General features: G+C 47.4%; 8 protein-coding genes across 8 annotated transcripts; 5 read left to right on the top strand and 3 right to left on the bottom strand.

The window, feature by feature from the left end:
• Positions 1-504: 504 nt before the first annotated feature.
• BJ212DRAFT_1507772 (major facilitator superfamily domain-containing protein) lies at positions 505-2,460 on the top strand (the record flags this gene model as incomplete). Its single annotated transcript, XM_041341627.1, has 11 exons — positions 505-704; positions 834-858; positions 911-966; positions 1,031-1,052; positions 1,105-1,427; positions 1,476-1,539; positions 1,592-1,718; positions 1,776-1,907; positions 1,957-2,065; positions 2,114-2,301; positions 2,351-2,460. 11 exons carry the CDS (start codon positions 505-507, stop codon positions 2,428-2,430), a joined length of 1,326 nt encoding a protein of 441 aa, XP_041192334.1. The 3' UTR covers positions 2,431-2,460.
• Positions 2,461-4,493: 2,033 nt separating this feature from the next.
• On the top strand, positions 4,494-6,141 carry BJ212DRAFT_262240 (WD40-repeat-containing domain protein). The gene is made up of 5 exons (XM_041342776.1): positions 4,494-4,714; positions 4,781-5,475; positions 5,538-5,651; positions 5,700-5,774; positions 5,835-6,141. The coding sequence occupies exons 2-5, from the start codon at positions 4,873-4,875 to the stop codon at positions 5,976-5,978; spliced, it is 936 nt and encodes a 311-aa protein (XP_041192335.1). The 5' UTR covers positions 4,494-4,714; positions 4,781-4,872; the 3' UTR covers positions 5,979-6,141.
• Positions 6,142-6,426: 285 nt separating this feature from the next.
• BJ212DRAFT_262321 (uncharacterized protein) lies at positions 6,427-7,535 on the top strand. Its single transcript, XM_041342777.1, has 3 exons — positions 6,427-6,488; positions 6,545-7,016; positions 7,069-7,535. The coding sequence occupies exons 2-3, from the start codon at positions 6,759-6,761 to the stop codon at positions 7,420-7,422; spliced, it is 612 nt and encodes a 203-aa protein (XP_041192336.1). The 5' UTR covers positions 6,427-6,488; positions 6,545-6,758; the 3' UTR covers positions 7,423-7,535.
• Positions 7,536-8,204: 669 nt separating this feature from the next.
• Positions 8,205-10,901, top strand: BJ212DRAFT_1273386 (allantoate permease; the record flags this gene model as incomplete). Its single annotated transcript, XM_041331081.1, has 18 exons — positions 8,205-8,531; positions 8,591-8,693; positions 8,779-8,855; positions 8,907-8,949; positions 9,000-9,069; positions 9,191-9,222; positions 9,273-9,408; positions 9,458-9,475; positions 9,530-9,683; positions 9,738-9,823; positions 9,874-9,942; positions 9,995-10,190; positions 10,244-10,272; positions 10,327-10,345; positions 10,394-10,461; positions 10,511-10,572; positions 10,635-10,769; positions 10,831-10,901. The coding sequence occupies 18 exons, from the start codon at positions 8,205-8,207 to the stop codon at positions 10,899-10,901; spliced, it is 1,695 nt and encodes a 564-aa protein (XP_041192337.1).
• A 709-nt stretch (positions 10,902-11,610) lies between these two features.
• BJ212DRAFT_1588140 (uncharacterized protein) lies at positions 11,611-13,988 on the bottom strand. Its single transcript, XM_041342423.1, has 2 exons — positions 13,247-13,988; positions 11,611-13,190 (listed from the first exon to the last, which is right to left on the bottom strand). Exons 1-2 carry the CDS (start codon positions 13,942-13,944, stop codon positions 11,957-11,959), a joined length of 1,932 nt encoding a protein of 643 aa, XP_041192338.1. The 5' UTR covers positions 13,945-13,988; the 3' UTR covers positions 11,611-11,956.
• Positions 13,989-14,374: 386 nt separating this feature from the next.
• Positions 14,375-15,202, bottom strand: BJ212DRAFT_1273427 (uncharacterized protein; the record flags this gene model as incomplete). The annotated part of the gene is made up of 2 exons (XM_041331085.1): positions 14,375-14,989; positions 15,041-15,202. 2 exons carry the CDS (start codon positions 15,200-15,202, stop codon positions 14,375-14,377), a joined length of 777 nt encoding a protein of 258 aa, XP_041192339.1.
• Positions 15,203-17,807: 2,605 nt separating this feature from the next.
• BJ212DRAFT_1273636 (Aldo keto reductase) lies at positions 17,808-19,247 on the bottom strand (the record flags this gene model as incomplete). Its single annotated transcript, XM_041331106.1, has 9 exons — positions 17,808-17,972; positions 18,029-18,185; positions 18,238-18,287; positions 18,339-18,558; positions 18,607-18,638; positions 18,684-18,708; positions 18,760-18,929; positions 18,986-19,075; positions 19,131-19,247. 9 exons carry the CDS (start codon positions 19,245-19,247, stop codon positions 17,808-17,810), a joined length of 1,026 nt encoding a protein of 341 aa, XP_041192340.1.
• Positions 19,248-21,828: 2,581 nt separating this feature from the next.
• On the top strand, positions 21,829-22,374 carry BJ212DRAFT_1481731 (uncharacterized protein; the record flags this gene model as incomplete). The annotated part of the gene is made up of 3 exons (XM_041340306.1): positions 21,829-22,180; positions 22,233-22,293; positions 22,344-22,374. 3 exons carry the CDS (start codon positions 21,829-21,831, stop codon positions 22,372-22,374), a joined length of 444 nt encoding a protein of 147 aa, XP_041192341.1.
• Between the last annotated feature and the right edge of the window lie 259 nt (positions 22,375-22,633).

Raw genomic sequence — 22,633 nt, forward strand, 5'->3', positions numbered from 1 at the left:
CTCAGATCCAGTTGAAAACCAGGAGTACCACTGATTAGGTCTTGCCGATTTCAACACCTGGAGGGTTTTACAATGGAAATACCCGAAAACCCGGGGTCCCAGACTTTCTACCCACTGACCACCACTACCGTGATCATTAACAGCCCGAGTATGAAGCAGTTTCATTTACAGGATCCAAATCATTCTTGGTTCCGCAGTCTTAGGTACACGACTTCAAATGCCCATTGGTCTGATAAGTAGTCCCGACTCCCATTGCGGTCAACGCTATTTTTGGTCCGCATATTTGTACTTTGTGCACTGTCATAATATCATGATCTTTTAGATCGTTACAGCTTTGGTCTCGACCAGTATGGGTGGTACTGGCCCTCAGCGGACTTTTGAAATTAACTTTGGGAAGCAATGTCAGCAGGATAAGTTGAACATACCATTGATACCAGCAGTTGCTCCGTCCCCCCTTTACTCTTTGTTGATTCTGCGCTTTTCTCTGTATTGGCAGGGTACGCTATGTCCGAGAAGTCCCTAAGTGCAGACGCTTCGAAGGGCACCGAGTTCGCATCCGAATCCTTGTCTTATGATGTGCGTAAGACAGGGGCAGCCCCTCCAGACAACCAGGAAATACAGAATGAGCCTGCTTCTGAGAAGCTTGTAATACATCCTGGTGAAGCACCAGATGGAGGATTGACTGCGTGGCTGGTAGTTGTTGCGTGAGTGCTACATATTCAATCTTTGAAATAGTCATTGATGCCGACGGATTACAGTGCTAATTTGATGTTGTTTTCTACGTGAGCTTTCTCAGCTTCTTCCCCACAGTTAAGCTTAAGAGGTTCCACCAGGTTTGGTTTATCCAATTCATGGGGTGTCAGTGATGTTTGCCACCTTGATGTATTCCCAGATCTCACACAACTTGCAGGTCTTCCAAGCGTATTACGAGGAAAATTTACTACGTCACACTTCTCCTTCGGTCATGTAAGGTGCTGTGTTTGTTCTATGCCACATTGTAACTGACTTGTCTACAATCTGTATTCTTCAGAGCATGGATTGGTTCTGTGCAGGTATATCTATTTCTCATTCCAGTAAACATACGTAGCTCATGTGTCTTGCTAGTACGCACTCGTGTACCTTCCAGCGCTTGTGACGGGACGACTGTTTGACCTAGGATACTTCAAGATACCGTGCTTTGCCGCTAGCTGCGTTTTTGTTGTGTGCACCTTCCTAATCGCGGAATGCACACAATACCTGCATTTCTTTCTCATACAGGGTCTCAGTATTGGAGTGTGTTGCGGTATTATAGTTGGCCCCGCACTTGTTGCCGTCTCGCATTGGTTCTACAAGAAACGTGGCCTTGCTTTGTCGCTCACAGCTATCGGGGCTTCATGCAGAAGCACCGTGTTCCCTGTAGTAGCACAAAGTTTGATTCCATTAATCGGGTTCGTTCGACGATCATAGACAATTCATGTTCACTTATACAATTTCAGATTTGAATGGACTGTCCGTGTATTTGGATTTATTCTGATAGCTACATTGGGGATGGGCAACATAGCATGCCGTCAGTACTTGCGAATGCCTGATTCACTGACACATTTTTCTCAAGTTTCTAAAGCGACGGCTTCCTCCCGTCAATGTTCGTGGGGGATTATTTAATCTTAAAGTGTTCCGCAACGCAGCATATTCTATCTTTTGCATTTCGGGGATAATGGCATTTCTAGGACTTTATACAGGTGTGCTCGTAACGATTATCACTATGGCTTCCTGATGTTCTGACTTGGTTTCGACAGCACTCACATATATGTCGGTGAGCGCCGTCGCAATTGGCATCCCTAAGAAATTTTCATTCGATATTCTCGCGATCGCCAATGCATCATCTACGTTTGGACGTGTGTCGGCCGGCCTATTAGGAGACAAAGTTGGTATGCCTCAACACTATAGACTAATGGAACACAAGTTAAATTTTGACAGGTGCACTCAACACCATGGCAGCTTTCACTGCTGTAGCGGGAATTATGACATTTGCCTGGCCATTTGCTAAAAATGAAATACAGCTCATTGTCATATCCTCTATCTATGGGTATGCGCGATACTTGTTCATAACTAGCTGCCAACTCACCCTATCCAGATTCTCCACAGGAGGATACGTATCTCTTTTCGCTGTAGCCGCCGTAGCAATGGGAAAGATTGAAGATGCGGGTCGTCGAGTGGGAATGTTCATGTCCCTTGCTGCCTTTGGGGCTATCTCAGGTCCTCCAATATCAGGTGCTATCAGCTCTGCGTCAGGAGGGTTTTTTGAAGCCGGTTACTATGCAGGCAGGTTTGTCAAATGTGCAGTCCCTCTGTGTGCGCTGATCTGGTCCAGGTGGCATCATTATGTGTGCTGTTGTATTGCTGCTTTTGGCGCGATACCTCCACCTAGGAGGCCTATGGGGAAAGTGTTGAACGATCCATTCAGTAAAACAAATGAAGCACTATGTTATAGAACGATGTTTCCTTCTCAGAAAGAGTTCGTCGACATGAAGTGTCGAGCAGAAACGACGCGTCATATTTAGTGTAATAGTTGGTTTGCGCATTGAATAATTGATAAGGGCTGAGCTCTTAAGTTCATCCCGCGTGTGACTTTTCGATGTTTAATTAATACATACCTAACTACGAACATGGAGGCAACTGTGGACTATAGTGAAGGAATCAAGTCAATGAAACACACCCTTATTGAATGTGAGGACTCACCAGCTATCAGACTCCCATAATACGGAAGTTATCAGAGATCTATCGCCCAAACGCGAACAGGATAAGACACGGGACACTTCTGGGGTATAGGCTCGCACACTGCATAAACGTGAAAAACTACAGAGATAAAGATACGAGGGTAAGATTTGATTATCCTGATATCAGAATCAGCTCACCTGATGTGGACTCTACGATGCAAAAACAATCAGATTTAATTGAATGGCTATGAGAAGTTGAGAAGTTAAGACATTAGTACCGGGTGTAAATGGATTGATATCATATTGTAGGCTCGCCCTTCATACCCTGAGGTAAACCACGAATCCTGCAACCAAGGTTTCAATATTAGTGAATGACAAATGTATGTTCACCAGCTAGAATGAATGCAAGAGGGAGGCACAACGATGCCTACACGGGGAAGACCCAGGGGAAGATAAGATTTGCTTCTGCTTCTGCTTCCCCTTCTTCATTTTCCACCAGACGCATCTTGGACAATACCACGTCATCTGGTATCTGAATATTACTCCCGCTTCCCGTGCTACTGTGCGGCAGTCGGAGCCGTTTGACCAGATATGATTCGGAGAGATCAGTCCCCGCTAACCGATGGTTTCACCAGACGAGGCAACTCCAGGAACACAACAGATGGAAGCGACGGGGAAATAACTAGACATCCATGAGGTGTTCCGAGATGGAAGAACCAGGAAACTGTCTAGTAGTCGTGGTATTGGATCGGAAGGCACGAAGAGGTATGGGACGAAGAAGATACAGCTGCCTGCAACGCGATCCCACACCTTTGTCGGAGATCGAGAAGAAGAACCTGCGACAGTGGCGTGTTTCACGTTCAAAACGCGAAACAACACCGACATAGCTCGAAACCATTCCTACAACGAAGATCCTCCGTGGGAGTACCCGAGGTCCGGGAGCAATACAAACATAAGGGTTAGCAAACCACTTCAGTTTCAAATCTGTACCAAGAGAAGAGTAGATTAGACTTCTCTTCTTCGTCAAACAAGTCGACAACAATCACGACCTATCCCTCCTGTATCATCCGAATCTCTGTCAAGATTGTTCCACGTAGTTGAGATGAGTGTACGCCGATTCGTCGACGTAAAATCCGCGGACGGCAACCTTAGCAGCGAACACTGCAGTGATGGCGTTTGTGTAATGCATGCTGCATGCCATCTATTATAAGGTGAGAAAACAAACAGTGTCTCGATACTATGCTCACTGGGGGATGACAGGATCGAAAAAGTTCTCACTTCTCTATGGAGACGTTCGTGGTGTTTGTGCGCCATTTTCGTGCAGGAGAACTCAAGTCAGATGTACGCTGAATCTTTCCCTATGCCTCGCCACTACCTTGGGCTGCGCAGGATTCCGTCTTCCTCTGTTTCCACCGCCAGAATCTCGAAACCGGTTTGTGCACACTAAATGGTCTTCGTCTTCTTCGAAGGTGGTTGGAACATGATTAATTAAGATGTTGCGCCTAACGACGAATTGAAAGTATCGATGCAGTCAAAGAATCCTCTACAAGGGCTTTAATACCTAGATAGTTATGGTGCACAATCAGCACAAAGTCGCAATCAACAGACCATCTTGAAATGATTGGCAAGTGCCAAGGGAGGACGTTCAGAAAGGACAAAGCATGCCCATGAGTAAAGCCTTCTTGAATCGGGTGCAAAGATCCGTTTCCACCTCATTTATCATGCCTGGCGATGGAGAAGTCGGAGTAGCAGTTGTAAACACGACTATATATGCAGGAAAAGTGTCAGATGTCAGAAGAATGATGATGCTGTGAATCAACTTTTCTGAAGAAATGTTGTCCCCACGTGATCCGACGGTTCTTCCCGGGAAGCCAAATTTTGCAGCAAGTTATAGCAAATTCACCGCTTACTTCGTTCCGAAAGCGGTCCAAAGACACTAACACAAGTGACCTTGTCCATAGGATGCAAGGTAGCCACGATGCGCGATGCTCAACACGTGTAGGCTGTGCAAACATGCAGTGCGTATCTACACCCACAATGCGTACTGTGCATGTTGGGAACGTGGGAGGGGTACGCCAAACTAGGTATCGAATATGCAGCCCGTGCTGGTCGGATGACTGTCTTATAGACGGGCGGTCGATTACCAGTTGGCTTCCAAGAGACCCCAACAATCACGATGGAACGACCAAGGTTCAGAAGATCAAGACGAATGAGAAATACCGAAGACCAACCACGGCGAACTGCTGTCCCACCGCGAGGACGGCCTACTCCAACCCACCCCAAAGAGACAAACGTAATACGATTGCCTGAAGGAAGTGGCTTGGGGAGATTTACCCTGGATGTTGGAGGTCCTCTTAATGCGGTGACGAGTGTCTGTTGGTCGAGAAACGGAGAACAAATGTTCTCAGGTTCTCGAGATGGAACGATCCGGGTTTGGTCGTCAGGGACCGGAGCCCAAGTCGCTCTCCTTCAGGGACACACCAACACGGTTCACGCCATCGCAATATCTTTTGATGGGCGCTTCATTGCGAGCGCATCCTCTGATTGTACTGTTCGCCTGTGGAGCGTGCGCACTTATGAAGCAGTCAGCCCGCCCTTCGAGCATGCCGACGAACTCTATTGCGTCACATTCTCCCCTGACCGTAAGCGCGTCGCATGTGGCGGGAAAGATACCAAGGTGTATTTGTGGGATATAGAGCCATACACTAAACCAGAAGCTGGTATCACGGGTAGCTGTGAACCAGCTCTGGAATTGCCGCTGGCACCCTCAGATGAAGATGTAAGAACCGCTTGCACTGTGCGCTTAATGTTCGAAGTAGCTGATGCGGGCAATTATTTCAGGTCCTTAACGAACTTTTGATACAGGAGGTAGGGAAACATATTGCTTATGCTTTCAATACTCATAACCAGCTGCAGGTCGCTGGCTTCCTTCCCCCGTTGGCGCTCCAGAATGGAGTACGTATATCGTACCATAGCGCGATATCTCTGATTTGACTGTGATAGGTTCCATCCGATCTGAATGTTCCCTCAGCGTTTACTGAGAATTGGCCCAGCAACGAGATTAACAATACTCCTGAAGTAAGTGCCAATATGTGGGCTGTGTAGTTTACGTTTCAGACGCCTAATTATCATCCAAAGGACTCGGACCAACCAGAGGAGTCTCCTGAAGTCCTTCCTAGCCCGATACCTCCCTCATCCTCATCCAAGCGTCGTTTCTTGGATAGACTACCACTATTTCGTCGTCGAAACGATGCCGATAATTGTGGTGCCGCGAATTCGTAGGTATATCTGCCGCATCACATGAGTAATCATTCATGATTTCCAGGGTCCTGGCGAAAGGATGATGATATCTGAATATATTCTTCGTTTCTGATATATCCCATAGAGATTGTGTGACTCACAAACAGACCAAGTTGCATTAACAATATCGTTCGACTGCAACCTCTGTATCGATGGTGATCTTGTATCAGTTCAACTGATTACTTTACCTACCGTTTCCGCTTCTCAAGAAATGGTTGTCACAATATTTAGCCTATTGCTGCCTTGTTTTGCGTATATTCCCATTATGAAAGAATGGTGTGTTTAGCTCTCAAATTTGTGTCGCTGTCATGCCACACGGGAGTACTATATACTTATATATTAACATTTTTTTCGCAGTTGCGTTGAGTCTTACCGAACGCAGTTGTGGACTTGAGCCCCATGGAGTGCACACCCCTAATTTGAATATCTGTTCTTATGCAGGGAATATTGCGGTAAGTCTCAAGGGTTTGGGATAACAGTGACTTACACGTTGTGAGTGTCCCAGCTGTTCCGAGGGTCAGTCGATCATCCTTAACTTGCCTATATAGGAAAATAGGACGTTCAAATATGCACGATATTCTCACCTGTTGCTGATCGATCGACCCTTCACGCACGATTCTGAGTCCGTTGCATGTGGCACTTGAAATCGAAATCGGGGTCAAGGCGGACGCCTCCTCCGCTTCCGATTATGTCTTTGCCTTCTCGTTCTCGCGCATCATTCTAACGTTCTCGGTTCTAGAACAACAAATTAGCACCGTTGATATGGGGAGACTGCTTACCCCAGTCAATGGTCCCAAAAAACAGCTGTCAGTAGTGCAGAAGAATCATTTGAAACGCCTTCACGAAAGCAACAAAAAAAACGATGTACTTCTGGACAATCCGTTTCCTCGTTATCCAGTTAAAGGAACCAAGGTCTTAGCAGAGAGGTTTTCTCAAATCCAGCGGCAGCTCGCCAGTACTTCCGAAGAACTCTCTGATAAGTACATGCGAGGCCCACAGGCGAAGAATCCTGAGATACCGGTGAATGTGGGTCGTTCATTTCAATGATTTACACTTATTTTTGACGTGGTAGAGAATACACATAATAACCCTCCGTCGTCGATTCGTTGAAGTCCAGCTACTAAACAACTTCGAAAGCCACTGCATTCCACGGACGACTTTTACATTCAATCCCTATCGCCCGGGCTGCATGGTGAATCACAAGCAATTTTCCTTGAGACTTGCTTATGCAACTACGTTCAATGGATGCCAAGAACTGACTCTGTCAAAAACAGTTCCGGATCCCAGAACTGATCCTTTTGCGTTTGGTCGACTGTATACTGCGCTGTCACGCGTGAAGAATCGACGAGATACAGTCTGTTTATTTGTGTCAACGAACGGGGGAAAAGATTGTGCCAATATCGTGTACAAGCCCTTGCTTTTGTAATGGATGGACTCAGAAAGCAACGACCGGAGGTGACGGCTTGTATGTATATATGAGAGAGAATTATTCGTCTAGCAGGCGCAGTGAAAATATTGGTCCTGCCATGCAAATGAGTCATGTTATCAAATCAAATCAAGGAAAACTACTGAAACGTATACACTATGAAAAAGTGTGCTGTATTCGAACAGTCATGAAACGTCACCCGATATGAACATCATGCTGTGTAATCACGTGAGATAAAAGAACTTGCGCCAGATATCGCAATTCATCATACGCTGCCCCGTGATGCATGATGTCTGGCTTCCACAAAGTTGTTTTTCCCCACCTCCGCCATCTTCTGGAGCGCACCATATGCATGATAACATCTTTAGTCACATCCCTGTTGGTGTGTCCCTGGTTTTTGACGGCCATTTTGGGACGTGGGGCGTATAATATGCTCAAATCGCCAATCCATAAACTGTATAGCCGACAAGCCGATCATTAAGTACATTAGGATGAACATGCTGTTTCTGCGAGTACTAACTTGGGCGAACACTTCAGGATCCAGTCGTTAGTTTCGCGCTGCATTTCCGTCCAAATGTTATGACAAATAACAAAATTTGCAGGTCAATCGCATAGTTCTGCCTATTGTTAGAACGGGACGTTACGCCATTGATCAGGAATGTGATATCACCCACACAATTCCGCGTTACATGCCAGTGGGGATAGATGGTGGGGCGGCCGTGCTTGTCCTATTTAAGTGCTTTTATACGGGAATCTTTCTTCCTCCACACTCGGTCCTTTCGATGACGACTTCTGTGAGTGCTACCCCAGAGCAGCAGATCCCGGCGACGGACGACTTTAGTCTGCCTGTCTCTTTACTGTCTTCAATAGATAAAAGAAGTTCTTCTTTACCCACTGATGACCTAGTGGATGAGGTGGAGGAACAGTCGTCGTGGACAACGGCCATCTTTCGTCGAAGGCAGAGGGTCGCCCCTGACCCTGATGCAATTGCGACCAGACGTTCTGTTTTTGATGATCCTGACCTTGCGCCACACTATTGGCCCAAGAAGGAATACGAGAATCTCCACAGATTCGATCCAACCGCTCGTTGGACGTACAGGGAGGAAAGGGTCAGTTTTTATACTTATCGTGATTTAAAGTGAGGTTGCTCATATTACATGGGAGGAAGGCCCTGGTCCGCAAGTTGGATTGGAAGATTATGCTTATGGCAACTATAGGATTTTCTGCCTTGAACTTGGACAGGAGCAATATCAGCCAGGCAAACTCGGACAGTTTTTTGCAGGATCTTGGATTGACTACAGACGGCAAGTTCCTTCGATTGCCATTTGAATAACATTCTGACTTCTAGTCATCCAGACTTCAACCTCGGAAATACCGTGTTCTTGTTGGCATTCTTATGCGCAGAGCTACCTTCACAACTTGTCTCGAAGCGAGTACGTGTATTTACTGTATATTGTTTCATGTGGCTTATGATCGTATTGAAGGTTGGCCCCGACCGCTGGATACCAACGCAAATCTGCCTCTGGAGTATGCAACAGAACAACTTTATCAAAACAGTTCTCATCGATAGCTCACAGGTTTCGTGTCTCTGTCACAATTCTGGCTGACCGGTAGGACCTCGTTCCTGATCTGCCAGGCGCTTCTTGGGTAATATCATGTAATTACTGTCCCAAAGCTTATTCTCACTAACTAGTGAATTCAGCGCCTTGCAAGGCGGGTAAGTCCAACTCCTGCCCGCGCTCGAGTACACTTTTTTTACATTCCACAGCTATATCCCTGACCTGATATTATATCTATCTTGTACGTCAGTTACATTCCACCTCATCTTATACTACTGACGTTTCGGACAGACTTTTACACGAAGACGGAGCTACCCATGCGTCTTGCTCTGTTCTGGATGTCTTTGAACTTCGTTGGCATCGTTGCTAGTTTTTTAGCCTATGGCACGCTTCACATGGATGGTGTGGCTGGCGCTGCTGGATGGCGGTGAGTAGAAGTTTGATGCTCAATTCACAAAAACCTGACTTGATCGAAGGTGGCTGTTCATGATTGAGTGCGTCCATTTCTTTCCAATGGCATAAGACGCACGAACTCGACCCTCCCACAGGGGACTCATCACTCTGCTTATAGGATTTTCCAGTTTTTTCAACATGCCTCCATCGCCCACGCAGACCAAAACATGGTTCCGGCCAAACGGTTGGTTCACGGAAAGAGAAGAAATCATTATCGTCAACCGGGTACTTCGGGACGATCCCACTAAGGTAAGTAATTGTGTCTCAGTTTCGTTAGATTCTGTAACTAACTCACCCCCTCAGGGTGACATGCACAACCGCGAGGGCCTTACATTGCGTCGTCTGTGGACAGCAGTGTGTGATTATGACCTTTGGCCAATTTACATCCTGTACGCCGTTCCCCTGATCTTTGTAAGAGCTAGGCATTCATGAAATGTAGCGGCCTCATGTTTGGCATCCCGAACACTCCCCCTTCGACATATCTCACTTTACTACTTACGGACATCGGGTGGGTACCACAAGTATCCCTTCGTTTGACACACTCAATACTAGGAACCCAGATTCAATACATTTGATACCAATCTCCTTACGATACCCTATCAGGCTGTCGGAATTGTCACCATGTTTTTGATCACGCTTGTCTCAGAGCTCGTCAACGAGCGTTCTATTGTGTCGATGATTGAGGACGTTTGGACGTTACCTTTCCTTGTTGCACTCTATGCATTGCCCAGCAGTCCTAATCCTTGGATATTTTTTGTGAGTAGCGCGTTTTACGTAGCGTATCATACGCGGCTTACTCAACTGTTCAGGCTGTGGTGACTGGTCTGTTGTCATATCCGTAAGTTCGCACTAATATTCTTGAAGACCATTCTTGACGTCCTCGTGTTACCAGTTATACCCATGCAATCCAGGTACTACTTAGAACGATCCTCGAGTGAAATATTCATCTATTGTTGCAGGTGGCGTGGTGCTCTCGTAACGCCGGGGCAGTGGCAAGTCGAACAGTCAACGCGTCGTTATACAACATGTGTGGAATTCTCCATTTTCAAACTGGAGACATACTCACCTTCCACTAGGTTCGTGCAAGCCAGCGGAATCATATCCGCACAGATCTACGTAGCTAGCGAGGCTCCCAGATGTATGTCACTCTTATTTTTCTTTCCCAGGCAACATGATCGTCACACTCATCCCCGCGCGCAGACCAACGCGGCAACATGATCCTCATTATCATCTGCATCGTCAACATCTTTATTTTGTACCCAGCTTCGAAGGCATATTACATCTGGCGCAACCGACAACGAGCCAAGATTTGGGATGCGATGACGACAGAAGTGAGTTCATCGTGGACTTTCTAAAGAGCTAGGGTTCTGGCGCTAAATACTTGTTAAATGACAAGAACATGTATACTATCTGACTACGACCAAGGATGTTGGGAACAGAAGACTCGATTTCCGTTTTGCGCATTGATGATATGTTCAATTATGCAGATTTGATCAATACTGCATTCGACTTGCGAGTCTTGAGAATGCGAGATAGGAGAAGCGTAATACCGTCAGCAGTTGAGCTCGAAGTGTCCGCCGAAAAATAGATGTATTCGGCAGGCCCTGTGTCTCCAGCCGAAAAACTCGGGTTCATCGAGGCTACATACAAAATATCTGAGTATAGATCGCTAATTACGGCGCGTTTGGTTCTCAAATTTTCGTCGCTGTCATGCCACACAAGAGTAGTACACACTCATACCTTAAGATTCTTTCGCAGGTGCATCGCCGGGTCTTGCCGGATGCAGTTGTGGACTTGAGCTCTATGGAACGCACAATCTTGCTCCTAGCACCGTGACTTTGAAACCCCCGGCGTCTGGACATCCGTCATCCTTACATTTGGGTCAAGTCCATGCTGGCCCTACCCAATCTCATACTATATCCTCCGTTTCCGCACCATTGACACATCATGATAAGCGGCATATGTCTCTCCCGTCTACACTGGCAGGCTTCCAAACGTCGAGCACTTCTGCACTCCTGCCAGTGCAGACGCAAAATTCAAATGAGTCCGATCACGCATCCCTCGATACCAGCTGCGATGGTCAGCAGTCGATTTTGCTCGTACTTCAGGCATTTTATAAGTTCATAGAGGACGCATTCTATCTTACCGAGCAATCTTCATGTTGGCAAGTTCCTAGTACGCCATGACCATCGGACTCCCGCAAAAAGCGCAGTACTCAGTCGACCCTGTCACCACTCAAAGATTCAGATTCATGATCAATTGGCCAAGTTACCGTAGGAGAGAAATACAAATAAAACAGTGACGACAATAAGCAAGGAAGCACCCAAGAAGCCCAGCGAGCAAGATCGTAGTTACTGAAGGTTTGAAATCAAAGGTACCGAAAGTAATACGAAACGTGAAACGAAGCTGTCATTTCATCCGCAAGGTCTAGGGCAACAACACCCTTTTGTTATGATACCTATCCCCTTCCGCACTGCATCCCTTCCTCTGATTTCTAGTACAACATGCAAACAATGTGATAATTAGGAACTAATAACTCCTTTACTGTTGACCAACTTCTCAAGCATATCGCTGGCTACAGCCCTGAACTCTTTCACAGTAACGGTGACACTCTCTCCCTCTCCCTGTTCTGAATCTCTCCCCTCAAGTATATCGAGAACAACATCCACACATCTAACAAGCCGCTCGAGACCATCTTCCGAAGCAACCCCCATATACCTCTTCGTGCCTTCCACAAGGACGGGAAGGGACTCGAAACAGTATATGTCGCCAATTACAAATTGAGCACAGAACCACGCGCTGCTTATCATGTCCCACCACTGCTGCTCTGTGATAGCATCGAGCGATGGGACCGACAATTGTTCAGGTGCGATTCGGAAGAGGATACCAGATAGGTAAAAGGCATGCCTCGAGTATGATCTGCAGTACTCTCCGACCATGCTGATGCACCGATCAATATGGTGATCCCCAAACAAATGGGGGTGCCAATTGGAATTCCTTGCGAGGGGAAAGATCAGTTCGAGATAGCATTTGTCGCGGTCATCATGGAAGAAGTGGTGAGGATCGTCGGCGAGTGTTGTGCCTGGTCGCGGACAAACCGTAGTCAAGATAGCGGGGGATAACTTGGTCAAAACCATGTCCCGTACATTTACATCGATGGTGTCAATCGAGACAATTTCTTCTCGGACAATGCGAGCAGCACGAAGAGCGGCATAACGCAAATGGACAGGCATGTTACTGCCCATGCAGGCGATGAGGCTCTCGAAGAACTGATGTTGTTTAGCAGGGCTGCAGCGTACTTCCATGAGACTCATGAGCAAAAGGATGTCAAATGCCGCTTCTTTGTCGTCGGAATAGATGTAGTCGAGGTATTCCACCAGCCAGTCGAAATCTTCTGGTGAGTGGGAATCGCCTGTTGAATACGAGTCAGTCCACAAGCTGGCAGGGTCCCGAGATACTTGGGAAGCAGTGAGCGTGAAGCGCAGTGCATTTGGTAGAGCTGACAATGAAACCGAGAGATCGGGTGACTTCGCTCGTGAATAGATCTTCTTGCACACGTCCAGATTTCGCATGGTGTCGAATGAAGGATTATAGTGACTTTGAGCAAGCTCAAGTATGCGACAGATGATGTTGAGGAGATGATATGCTCGGCGTGTGACTCCTGTGCTGTCTTTCTCGAGATCGCCTCCATCCCATGCCCAGAGAACGCTTTGAAACCGCGCTAAAAGGGATTGCGTGACTTGAGGCAGAGCAGCACTACAAGATCTCTTTGTTAAAAATAGCAAAAGAAGCAGCAAATGAGTCAGGAGCACCTTTTATCAATCCGAATTATGTTCTTCTTGTCAAACTGAACCCCGACCATGACGCAAGCGAGAAGAGTGCAATTGGCTATGATTTGATTCGACGGAGAGGATGGAGAGGATAGGCGTTTTGATATCACCTTTATGGCGAATGCTTCTATACCTTGATTTACTCGCCCAGTGACAAAGTGGTAAGGAAGACAATGTGACAGCCACTCTGTGACATGGTCGGGACAATCATCTAACGAATACCACATAAATCCACCATTTTCATCTTCCGGAAGAAAAAGATTCATAGTCGTGGTAAGCACCGTGTCATTGGCGTCACCAATGTTCCACCAGGTCATCTCATTAAACATGCCGAAGTCTGTTCTCCCGCGGCCATGAAGTTCACCGCGGTCTGGATAGGCATGAAGAACGCGGCCACAATATAGATGACTCATAGCCATTATACAAGCTGAGGCCTTCCCATCCAACGATGGTACAATTTGCCCATCAAAGCCGACGCAACTTGTGAAAATATCAGACAACTGATGCAGCATGTCTGAGACGTCAAGATCCAGGGGCCATTCGACCAGCGGAACAAGGCTGGCCGCCGCGATGAATACTTCAGGATCCGTGGATGTTTCCAGCAGCCACTTGATACTAGGTGCTTCGAGATTGCTGGTGAGTATGTCTGGGAGGTGGAGGGAAAGGGTACATTTATTCATCGCCAAAACATCCAGAGCCTGGTCGAGCGGTTGTGCCTCTGAGTCTACATCATTTGTCGAAGAGCGCGGAACCAAAGAACGCAGCCCATTGTGAAGCGCGACGGATAACAGCTTAAGAGAGCGTCGTGCAAATTTGCCAGTAGCACGCACAGCGCCTGGGAAGTGAAATGAGCACTGGGTGTCCTGTGTAAGAGTAGATAAGAATGTCACCTCTCAATGCTTCAGACAATCGGGTCCATCTCGGTCTGAGGGTATCAAGCATTCGTTGCAGCACAGCTGACAAGAAATGGTCAAAGCCTGTGCACACGTGATAAACTATAGCTCACCGTGTGCTGATGTCTTGAGCTGCTGGAAATGCCTGAAGGCTGGTTCGAAGATCAGGAGTAAAACTCCTGCAATACTCGTTCAGACTGGAAACGACCACCAGAATTCACCAAATGATCTTACTGTGCATGCCCAACATGCGCAACACCGTCGACATCGGCGTCTGGAATGGGCAGGCGGGAGATATCAAACATGCCATCACTGTCAGCGAATAGAACAGAAATCCGAAGACCGTTGTGGCGATGATCACCCAAGCGATGCTGCGCTGCTCGTACCACATATTGGCGCCGAGGGCGATCCCAAAAAGAAGAAGGGAGATCTGAAGCAAGACCGGAAAGGACTGCACGACGGCATCGAAATACCATGTGACGAGGCCGTCGAACTTCTCTTGCCTGCGCTTTCCTCGTTCCTCCTGCGAGCCACGACCATATCTATTCGACTTATAGTACCCGAGCCACTGTTTGCCTAGTACGGCCCCAAATGCAGCGAGCAAGCTCATGGCCAAGCTTGCGTATGCGATCGTTTGAATCCATAGGGTCGGCGTGGTCGGCGACCACATAGATGCTGGATCTGCGGGCGTGGAGCCCGCTCCAGTGAAGTTGCCGAGTCCGATGTACACGAGTTGCTTCAGAAGGGCATTCGTGGTGTCGCTGGGGTCGGGACTGAGATTGGACTCCATCGCCACTATAAAAGACGTGCTGACAGCTGAGAAAAGACCGGACTGATCAAGCATCAGTCTTAAACGAGTCAAAGATAGGCACGCGAAACCTACGAAGACCAAAACGATGTCCATATCGCCAGTGTATCGCTCGAGGAACTCGCCGTCGTGTTCCTCCGCGACTCTTTTGTACACTCCCCAGAAACGAGACCGATTGTCCTTGCCACTCTTGGATGAAATTGTCGAGTCCTGGAGAACTTCCAATATTTTCTTCATGGTATCCGCTCTGCGCATAGGGTGTCATCAGCTGCAATCGCTCGGCTTATTGTTTGCTCACAATTCGTTTAGAGTTGGCTGGTCCTTCTGCGGCCCGCTGAGACAATTCATGAGCTTGTTAAAAATCGCCATTGAATGGGACTTACGAAACTAAATCGCCGTTCAGTGCGACTTTAGAAGCACTTTCCTGTTCATGAGGTTCTGATGGCTGGGAAGGCCCAATGTTCGAGCTAGAGTTCTGGTGAGGTGTTATACAGAAGCATCAAGGCAGAACCACATACATCCCTGACGGTAACTCCGCTGCTGAAGGTTCACCATTTCCCTTCTCCCTATCTTGCTGTTATACTGGTGACAGATGCCAGGAATCAGTCACTTACTCTGAATCCTCTTGGAGTCCTGTGGTATCCTGTTCTGGGCCAGGCTGCTCGTCTGTATGGGCGCCCTGGTCCTCGGCGCCGCTAGTGCTGGATGCTTTTGACATGAGGAAGTAAGAGCTATAGGTATTTAGATCCAAAATCAAAGCCAGTGGAATGAGGAAGAGTCTGAGCGCACAGAGAGATAAGGACTGGTAGTACACAGCACTGGTTGAGCGCCTGCAGCCGCAACCATCCTGAACACGTGTTTATTGACGCTGAGGGTGTTCTTGAACGTTGTCGTCTTGGTGTAAACCAAGCCAAGTGACTTCCTTCGCCTCAATTTGAAATTTGACACGGCATCGGGTGTCACAGCTCATCGAGGGCGCCCACTACCTGAACACTACTTGAATTAGCGTGCCAAAGTCAAGTGCCAAACTTGCGCTTTCCTTGGCATAAATATTTCATTCTGCCAACAACACTAAATGGGACCCGAGCTCAACATCGATGAAGAACTCCCAGTTCCATCATTGCGCTTCACGTCCGAACTCATTTTATCCGTGACCGGGATCATCATCATTTCATACATACCACACAGATATTGCATGATGGCTGATATTTTCACGAAACCATTACCTCCAAAGATTTTCCGCAGTCACTGCCACTCCCTCGCACTTTGTTTGTCCCCAAATGACACCGGTACTGTTGGACAAGATGCAGACGACATGAAGATCGAGTGATATACATCTGAGTGGGAGTATCACAGCACGTTCTCCGTATGTGTTTCATTTTACACACAAGTACTATCATTCATCCCACACGTTGTCTTTTCGTTCTCCATCTCAACATCCTTTTTCACTCTTCTTCCTTCGGGACCATCTCCCTCGTTCCTAGTCCGAGCCTCTCTTCGTTTGAGAGATCAGGCCTACAGGTTTCTAAGGTTCTTGGAAGATGCCACCAACACAACACAAGAACTCAAATCAACGGTGTTGTTCTCACCACAAATGAGGGACTAGCGATACGCATCAGGTATCATATCCTCCTGTTGATCTGTGGCGAGAGGAAATCTGCACAAGTAAATATCTGCCTGCTGGATTTATCAGGATGGTCCAGAATCCAGATAGTTGAAGACGATAAGACTCTGACGAATACCAAAGTCCTGAACCACAGGTGATTGCAGAGGTAATCGCAGCGTTTCAGCACAACAACCGCAATCGACAACGCATGGGCCTCGTCCCCCTTGACGAGATGACCTTACCCTGCATCACAATGACAGGAACGTGCATCACCTTCTACCTCGTCCCTGTCACCAAATACCTCATCGATGGAGCATATCCGGAGCCTGAGACAAAGGTGCAAAAATACAAATGCGAAGTCGACAGTGGTATGGAGGACCCGGCGTATAGGATACTAACGTGATATATTGTTGTAATGTCTGCGTGTAGTACATGCATTACAACATCATGCCGCGTTCGAGACCCTGGCCAAGAGCTACTGGGAGAAGCTTTCCATCTTGGTGTAAGTTGTGAAGATGAGCCAAGCCAAGTCTAAATTCCTCATCGCCTTCGAAATTCGACACGTTCTCGATGACATCGAGTAGTAGGTGTCATCGTGCGTGTTGGATCTTTCGTTTGAATCGCACTGACAGCTCCTCAGGCGCTGTCTGAAGAAACCTTAGTCGTCAAATACGTTCAATGCGGGTCGCGTGCGAGCGCCGAGCGCCGTGACCATTTGCTCAAGACAGATGTGCACTTACCCACAGTACTAGTGATGGTGTTGTGTGCCAGCGTCGTCCTCCCTCCCTCCGCATAAGAAAGAACAGCTGTCTTCCTTCTCTTTTGATCTAGGGCAGATTATCTTTCTGCGATTGCCGGCTTAAACTTTCAATTCGCGTTCCACGTGAAGCATCACCTTCGCAACATTACGATGCGTCCACCGTTCTGCTGAGAGTCAATAATGTGACAGCCACTCAAGAACAGACAACTCACCTAACCCAAAAGTATACCACGAAAATCCATCATCGTCATCTTCCGGAAAACAAAGTTGCACAGTCGGGGCGAGCACCATCTCGTTGACTGTACCAATATGTCCCTCTGGGTTATCTCCAAACATGTTGTAGTCGCAGCCAGCATTTCAGCACTGCCATTTATCATTGATCGACCGAAACATACATCTGGCTTTACTTCAGGTACGTACAAGTACAGTCACAATCATCAAGAACGTATCCATGTGGCTCGGATTCATGACACACTTCAGGTGCTCTTCGGAAGTGGTGTCTCTGCATACAGCGTCTTCATAGTCGCTGCAGGATAGCGATCCCCAACTACCCAATCAGCCTTCTCTGCAATCTTACGTACTTCCTGGACTGTTTCAGGACTCAACGGCACATTGACAGCAGCGAGATTCTCCTCGAGATACTGTACAAGTCAAAATCGTGAATGCCGAGATTATACGCGCTGATGTGGCTACTGACCTTGATTTTCTTTGTACCCGGAATGGGGATGACATCCTCACCTTGGGCAAGAAGCCATGCCAACCCCACTTGTCCAGCGGTTGCGTTATATTGCTCGCCTACTCTCTTCAGGTTATCCGCCAGCTTCAAGATGTTCGGGAAGTTCTCCTTCGAGTATCTAACAAAGTACAGTTTGAGTGAGTCCCATTAGGCACTGACGTGACACATACCTAGGAACCATCCTCCTGAAATCATTAGGTTCGAAGTCATCTGGAGATTTCTTTTCATGCCGTGAGTGTCCAAATGAGTTTGACCGGTCCACGGTACTTACATACTGTCCCGTGATCAAACCACGGCCAAGGGGCGAGTAGGCAATGATTTTTATTCCAAGCTCGCGAGCGGTGTTTAGAATGTTGAGCTTTGGGTCCTCGATGTCGAGCGTGAAAGCCGAATACTCCACTTGGACAGCAGCGATAGGGTGCACTTTTTGAGCGCGGCGCAAGGTATCCGCAGTGCATTCTGACAGCCCGAGATACTTCACTTTCCCCTGTCTTCCCAGCGATGAGCATGAGCCAAGGTTCCACAAACTGTTCGCTTACTTGACAAGTTCTGCCATGGCACTGACAGTTTCCTAACTGGGTTCAGAAAACTTCGGAGTCCACAGACAGAGACTTACTTCGATTGGTATTTGGGGGTCTGGTCTGCATGATAATGAAGTTTACGCATAACCTGTTTAACACGCTGTGGCGCACCTATGCAAGTAATAAAGGTCGACCTTATCGACGCCAAGCAACCTTTGTGATTTTGCAAATGACTCGTGGACATTTTTGGGGGATCCGTCAACCCCTCTACCGTCAGATCCACTCATGATGATACCAAATTTCGTAGCAAGAAAGACTTTGCTCCGCTTTTCGGGGTTCAACTTGAACCTGCACTCCTGGTTTGTGAGGGGCTACTACTGTTGCAGCGCAGGACGACATACCATTTGCCGATAAGCTCTTCGCTGTCTCCATAGATATTGGCAGTGTCCCAGAAAGTACAGCCGAGCTCATATGCTTTATCCAAAACCTACAAGACACGATCATCAATTAATGTGTCATACAGCAGAGTGGTCGCTCTTCACCTTGAGGCGCTCCTCATCTGAACCAGTCTGACCATAAAACGCTCCTAAGCCCATGGCGCCAAAGCCGATGGCAGAGACATCGTCGGTGCCAATTTTGCGTGTGGGATACTTGGACATGATGTTAGATATAGCTAAGTTGGCGGATACTGGAACTCACAAGAAAGACATGGGTTTATATATACCAGTCTCCTGGATTGCTTATTCAACGAGTGACTAAGTCGAAGTAGATGTTAATTAGAGGTGAGTCAGCAGCTGACGCAATTGACATGGCTGCACCTGCCGCGGCCGTGACGTAGGCGGCATCATGCAACATTGCTCGAAACTTAATCATCCTCGATGAATTCGAATTAGAGCTGACGCATGCGCCTCCATAGCCGTGACATAAGCAGCACATGTTGACGCGGCACTTGCATGCATTATCTAGTCCTATTCGAATTCCGTGTATACAATTCCTTAGAGGCCTACATTCATATTACTCGCCTACATCCACCTCTCTGCACCAGCGCCTGCCCGCCCAAACTCTCACCCGAGGTACCACTGTCGAAGCACTAAAACCACGCGGACGTGGCTCGTAATCGAACAAGTGTGGTTCGACGGGGAGAAATCCATCTATTTCCATGGGCTTTCCTTCGCACCAGCTCAAGACACCTTCCCCATCTCACAAGCAGTCCCAAAAACACTCAACCTCTCCCGTACAAGCACTGACTCTCACGCCCCTGGTCGTCTCCCGATTGCTTTTCCAGCAGCCAGTTCCAGTCGTCCTTCTCATCCTCAAGCTTGAGCTATGAATCAAGTGCCCCGATCTTCCCGATCTTTGAAACCCACCAACTCCCAAGTCGATGGAGCTGCTCCGCGATATCTTCATTCGCTGCACGATTATGAGTCCGTTGCGTGTGGCGTATGGGTCGAAATCGGAATCGAGATCGAGGTCAAGGTAAGCGCCTCCTCTGCTTCCGATTATGTCTTTTTTATCTATTTTTAATTCTGATTTTTATCCATTGAGTATGATTATGTCTTCGCCCCCTTGTTTCGCGGATCAACACCCAGAATGAAACCTAAAATGCGTTCTCAGAGTCCTATTCCCCACAACGTCCTCCCAACACAGTACGCCCACGCCCACGCCCAAAACTCATGCTCGTCGGGTGGGTGTGCGGGGTTGAGGAGGAAGCCGATTCCTGTTGAGATCTTTTTGAGGGCTTGAGGTATAGGGTGTGGTGTTTCGATTTTCGTGTTTGTTGTCTTTGTTTTTTTTTCTGTTCTGTTCTTTCTCGTTTCTATTTCTCTTTCGTTAAATGTTTTCGATGTCTCTTTGCTCTCGTTCACGACGACGGTGCGTAATTATTGTATCCATGATCATCGCTCGTTCGCTCATATCATATCTATAGTCAATCTGCATCGTCCAACTTTTCATCTATCTTTCTTTTTCGTTGCATGTTTTTCCAGCCTCTGAGTCTCTTATTCATTTCCTTGATCTCTGATACGTCTTTCCATTCCGTCACGTTTTTACGCTCTCTACAGCATTGTCCCCTTGAAACTGTAGTACTATGATGAAATTTATTTGATGTTTTGATGTTTCGCTACTAGATTGTTACATATTTATATACGAGATAATTTTTCGTCTGCTGAGCGCAGTGTCCTGCCATGCAGGTGAGTCATGTTATCAAATTCGGGAAAGCTACTCGTGCTCACGCAATACGCGATAGCGCAGTCGTCGAGCTCGCAATGGTTGTCACTCCGGCACCACCTAGGACATTTGTTGGCTTCAGCCTAAGCAAGGATAGCCGCGTCAGTGGGCATGGCAGAGATTGATGATGTTTTGAAAGCAACAACGATGGCGATTCTGAAGAAGATAGTAGGAAAACAGCTGGCTTTTATGTGTTGAACATTGTTGTTCTTGCGCACACGATTGTGCTTTCAAATGGTACTGCAAGCTGTCTATTAATTGGCAAATTGGTGTGGAACTAAGTATTCTAATCGTAGCAACGGCGAGCCGCCAGTACTACCTAACTCTGTCACCTGTACATGCCATGCCATGCCATGCCCCCCTTAGTGCCTCGCCAATTTTCACCCACTCAATCATCCCGCGTCAATTATTTTAGCATCCAAATTGTATTGCATGGCCTTGCGCTTGGTTGGGTTGATGCATGTACTGTATCAAAAACCTATTGCAATACCATGCAATCCGGGAGTCTGTACTGGTTATGTGCATTTATCCGACTTATTTTGTTGTGCATCATCTAACTTATAAATCCAAACAGTTCTTTTTGTCTATCACCAATTGACATGACGCACTAGATTCGGGCCGCTCCTCGCTGCACCGAAGACGTATGTTGGCTCTGATACTATGGGAACGGGTACAGAAAATGTCTACCCGACAGTGTCCACATATGCTATCATGCTGCCAGCGTGCGGTACGCTTCATTTATCTACCTGCTTTACTAACTATCCTTGATAGATTTAATCCGAGTCAGACGCACGCAGGCCTCTCCGATATGCCATGCCCAATTACCCTCCTTAGCAACTTCATACGCAGATCGCGCCCGCATGTCATTCAAGTCATCCGAAGAAACCTCTGACATCTTGCCCCAAAGGCTGCATCCCTTGTGTAGTAGCTGTACTTGGGCAGACGGAATTTCCCAGAAGCCATATACCAGACGCGCTGCAGAGGTCAAGCCTGTCACGTGACTCATCGTATACGATGCATTCTTTCATCCGAATCGCACCAACAGCTCCTCGGGCGCCCTCTGAAGAAATCCTGGACGAGGGCAGGAATGTGATACTAGCACGAGCTCAAGCTTCAAAATCGACATTTACAACCTCCGCAACCACGCCCGTCCTCCTAGAAAACCAACGAACACTTCTCGAAGAATCGGTCCACGACGTTGCGGTGGAGCACCTCCGCCGCGAATCTAGGCTTGACAAGCGAAGTTTATGCAACCGCGAACTGCGTCGCGAAGATCTGCAAAAGTGGGTGTCGGACTGGCACCAAAAGCTCAAGGCGCGTATCGAGGCAGTCATAAAGGACATTATAGCTGTTGAGGGTAAAATCGGTAAGCATATATGCGCCCGTTAAATATTTGTATTGAGCTAAAAACAAGCTAGTGCCCCCCATCCACCCCCTCGTCAAACCTGAGAAGCTCTCATCAATATCCTCGAGATCATGGTTAGTCTTAGATAGTATGAGAACCATAGACTTGCATGGATATAGTACAGGGTTGACTTGCCTCCTATGATGCAGAATTGAATATCAATATTGATTTGGTCGTGATATTTATCCCCTTTCGCACTCGTATTTCACCGTCCCTTCCTCTGGTCCTTAGTACAACATGCAAGCAGCGTGTTAATTAGGAACTAATAACTCCTTTACCGTCGACCAACTTCTCAAGCATATCGCTGGCTACAGTCCTCAACTCTTTCACAGCAACGGCAACACCCTCTCCCTCTCCCTGTTCTGAATCTCGACTCTCCAGTATCTGGAGAACATGACCCACATTTCTAATGAG

The sequence above is a fragment of the Suillus subaureus genome (genome assembly GCF_016647635.1).
Source record: "Suillus subaureus strain MN1 chromosome Unknown BJ212scaffold_19, whole genome shotgun sequence".
Taxonomy (NCBI): Eukaryota; Fungi; Basidiomycota; class Agaricomycetes; order Boletales; family Suillaceae; genus Suillus; species Suillus subaureus.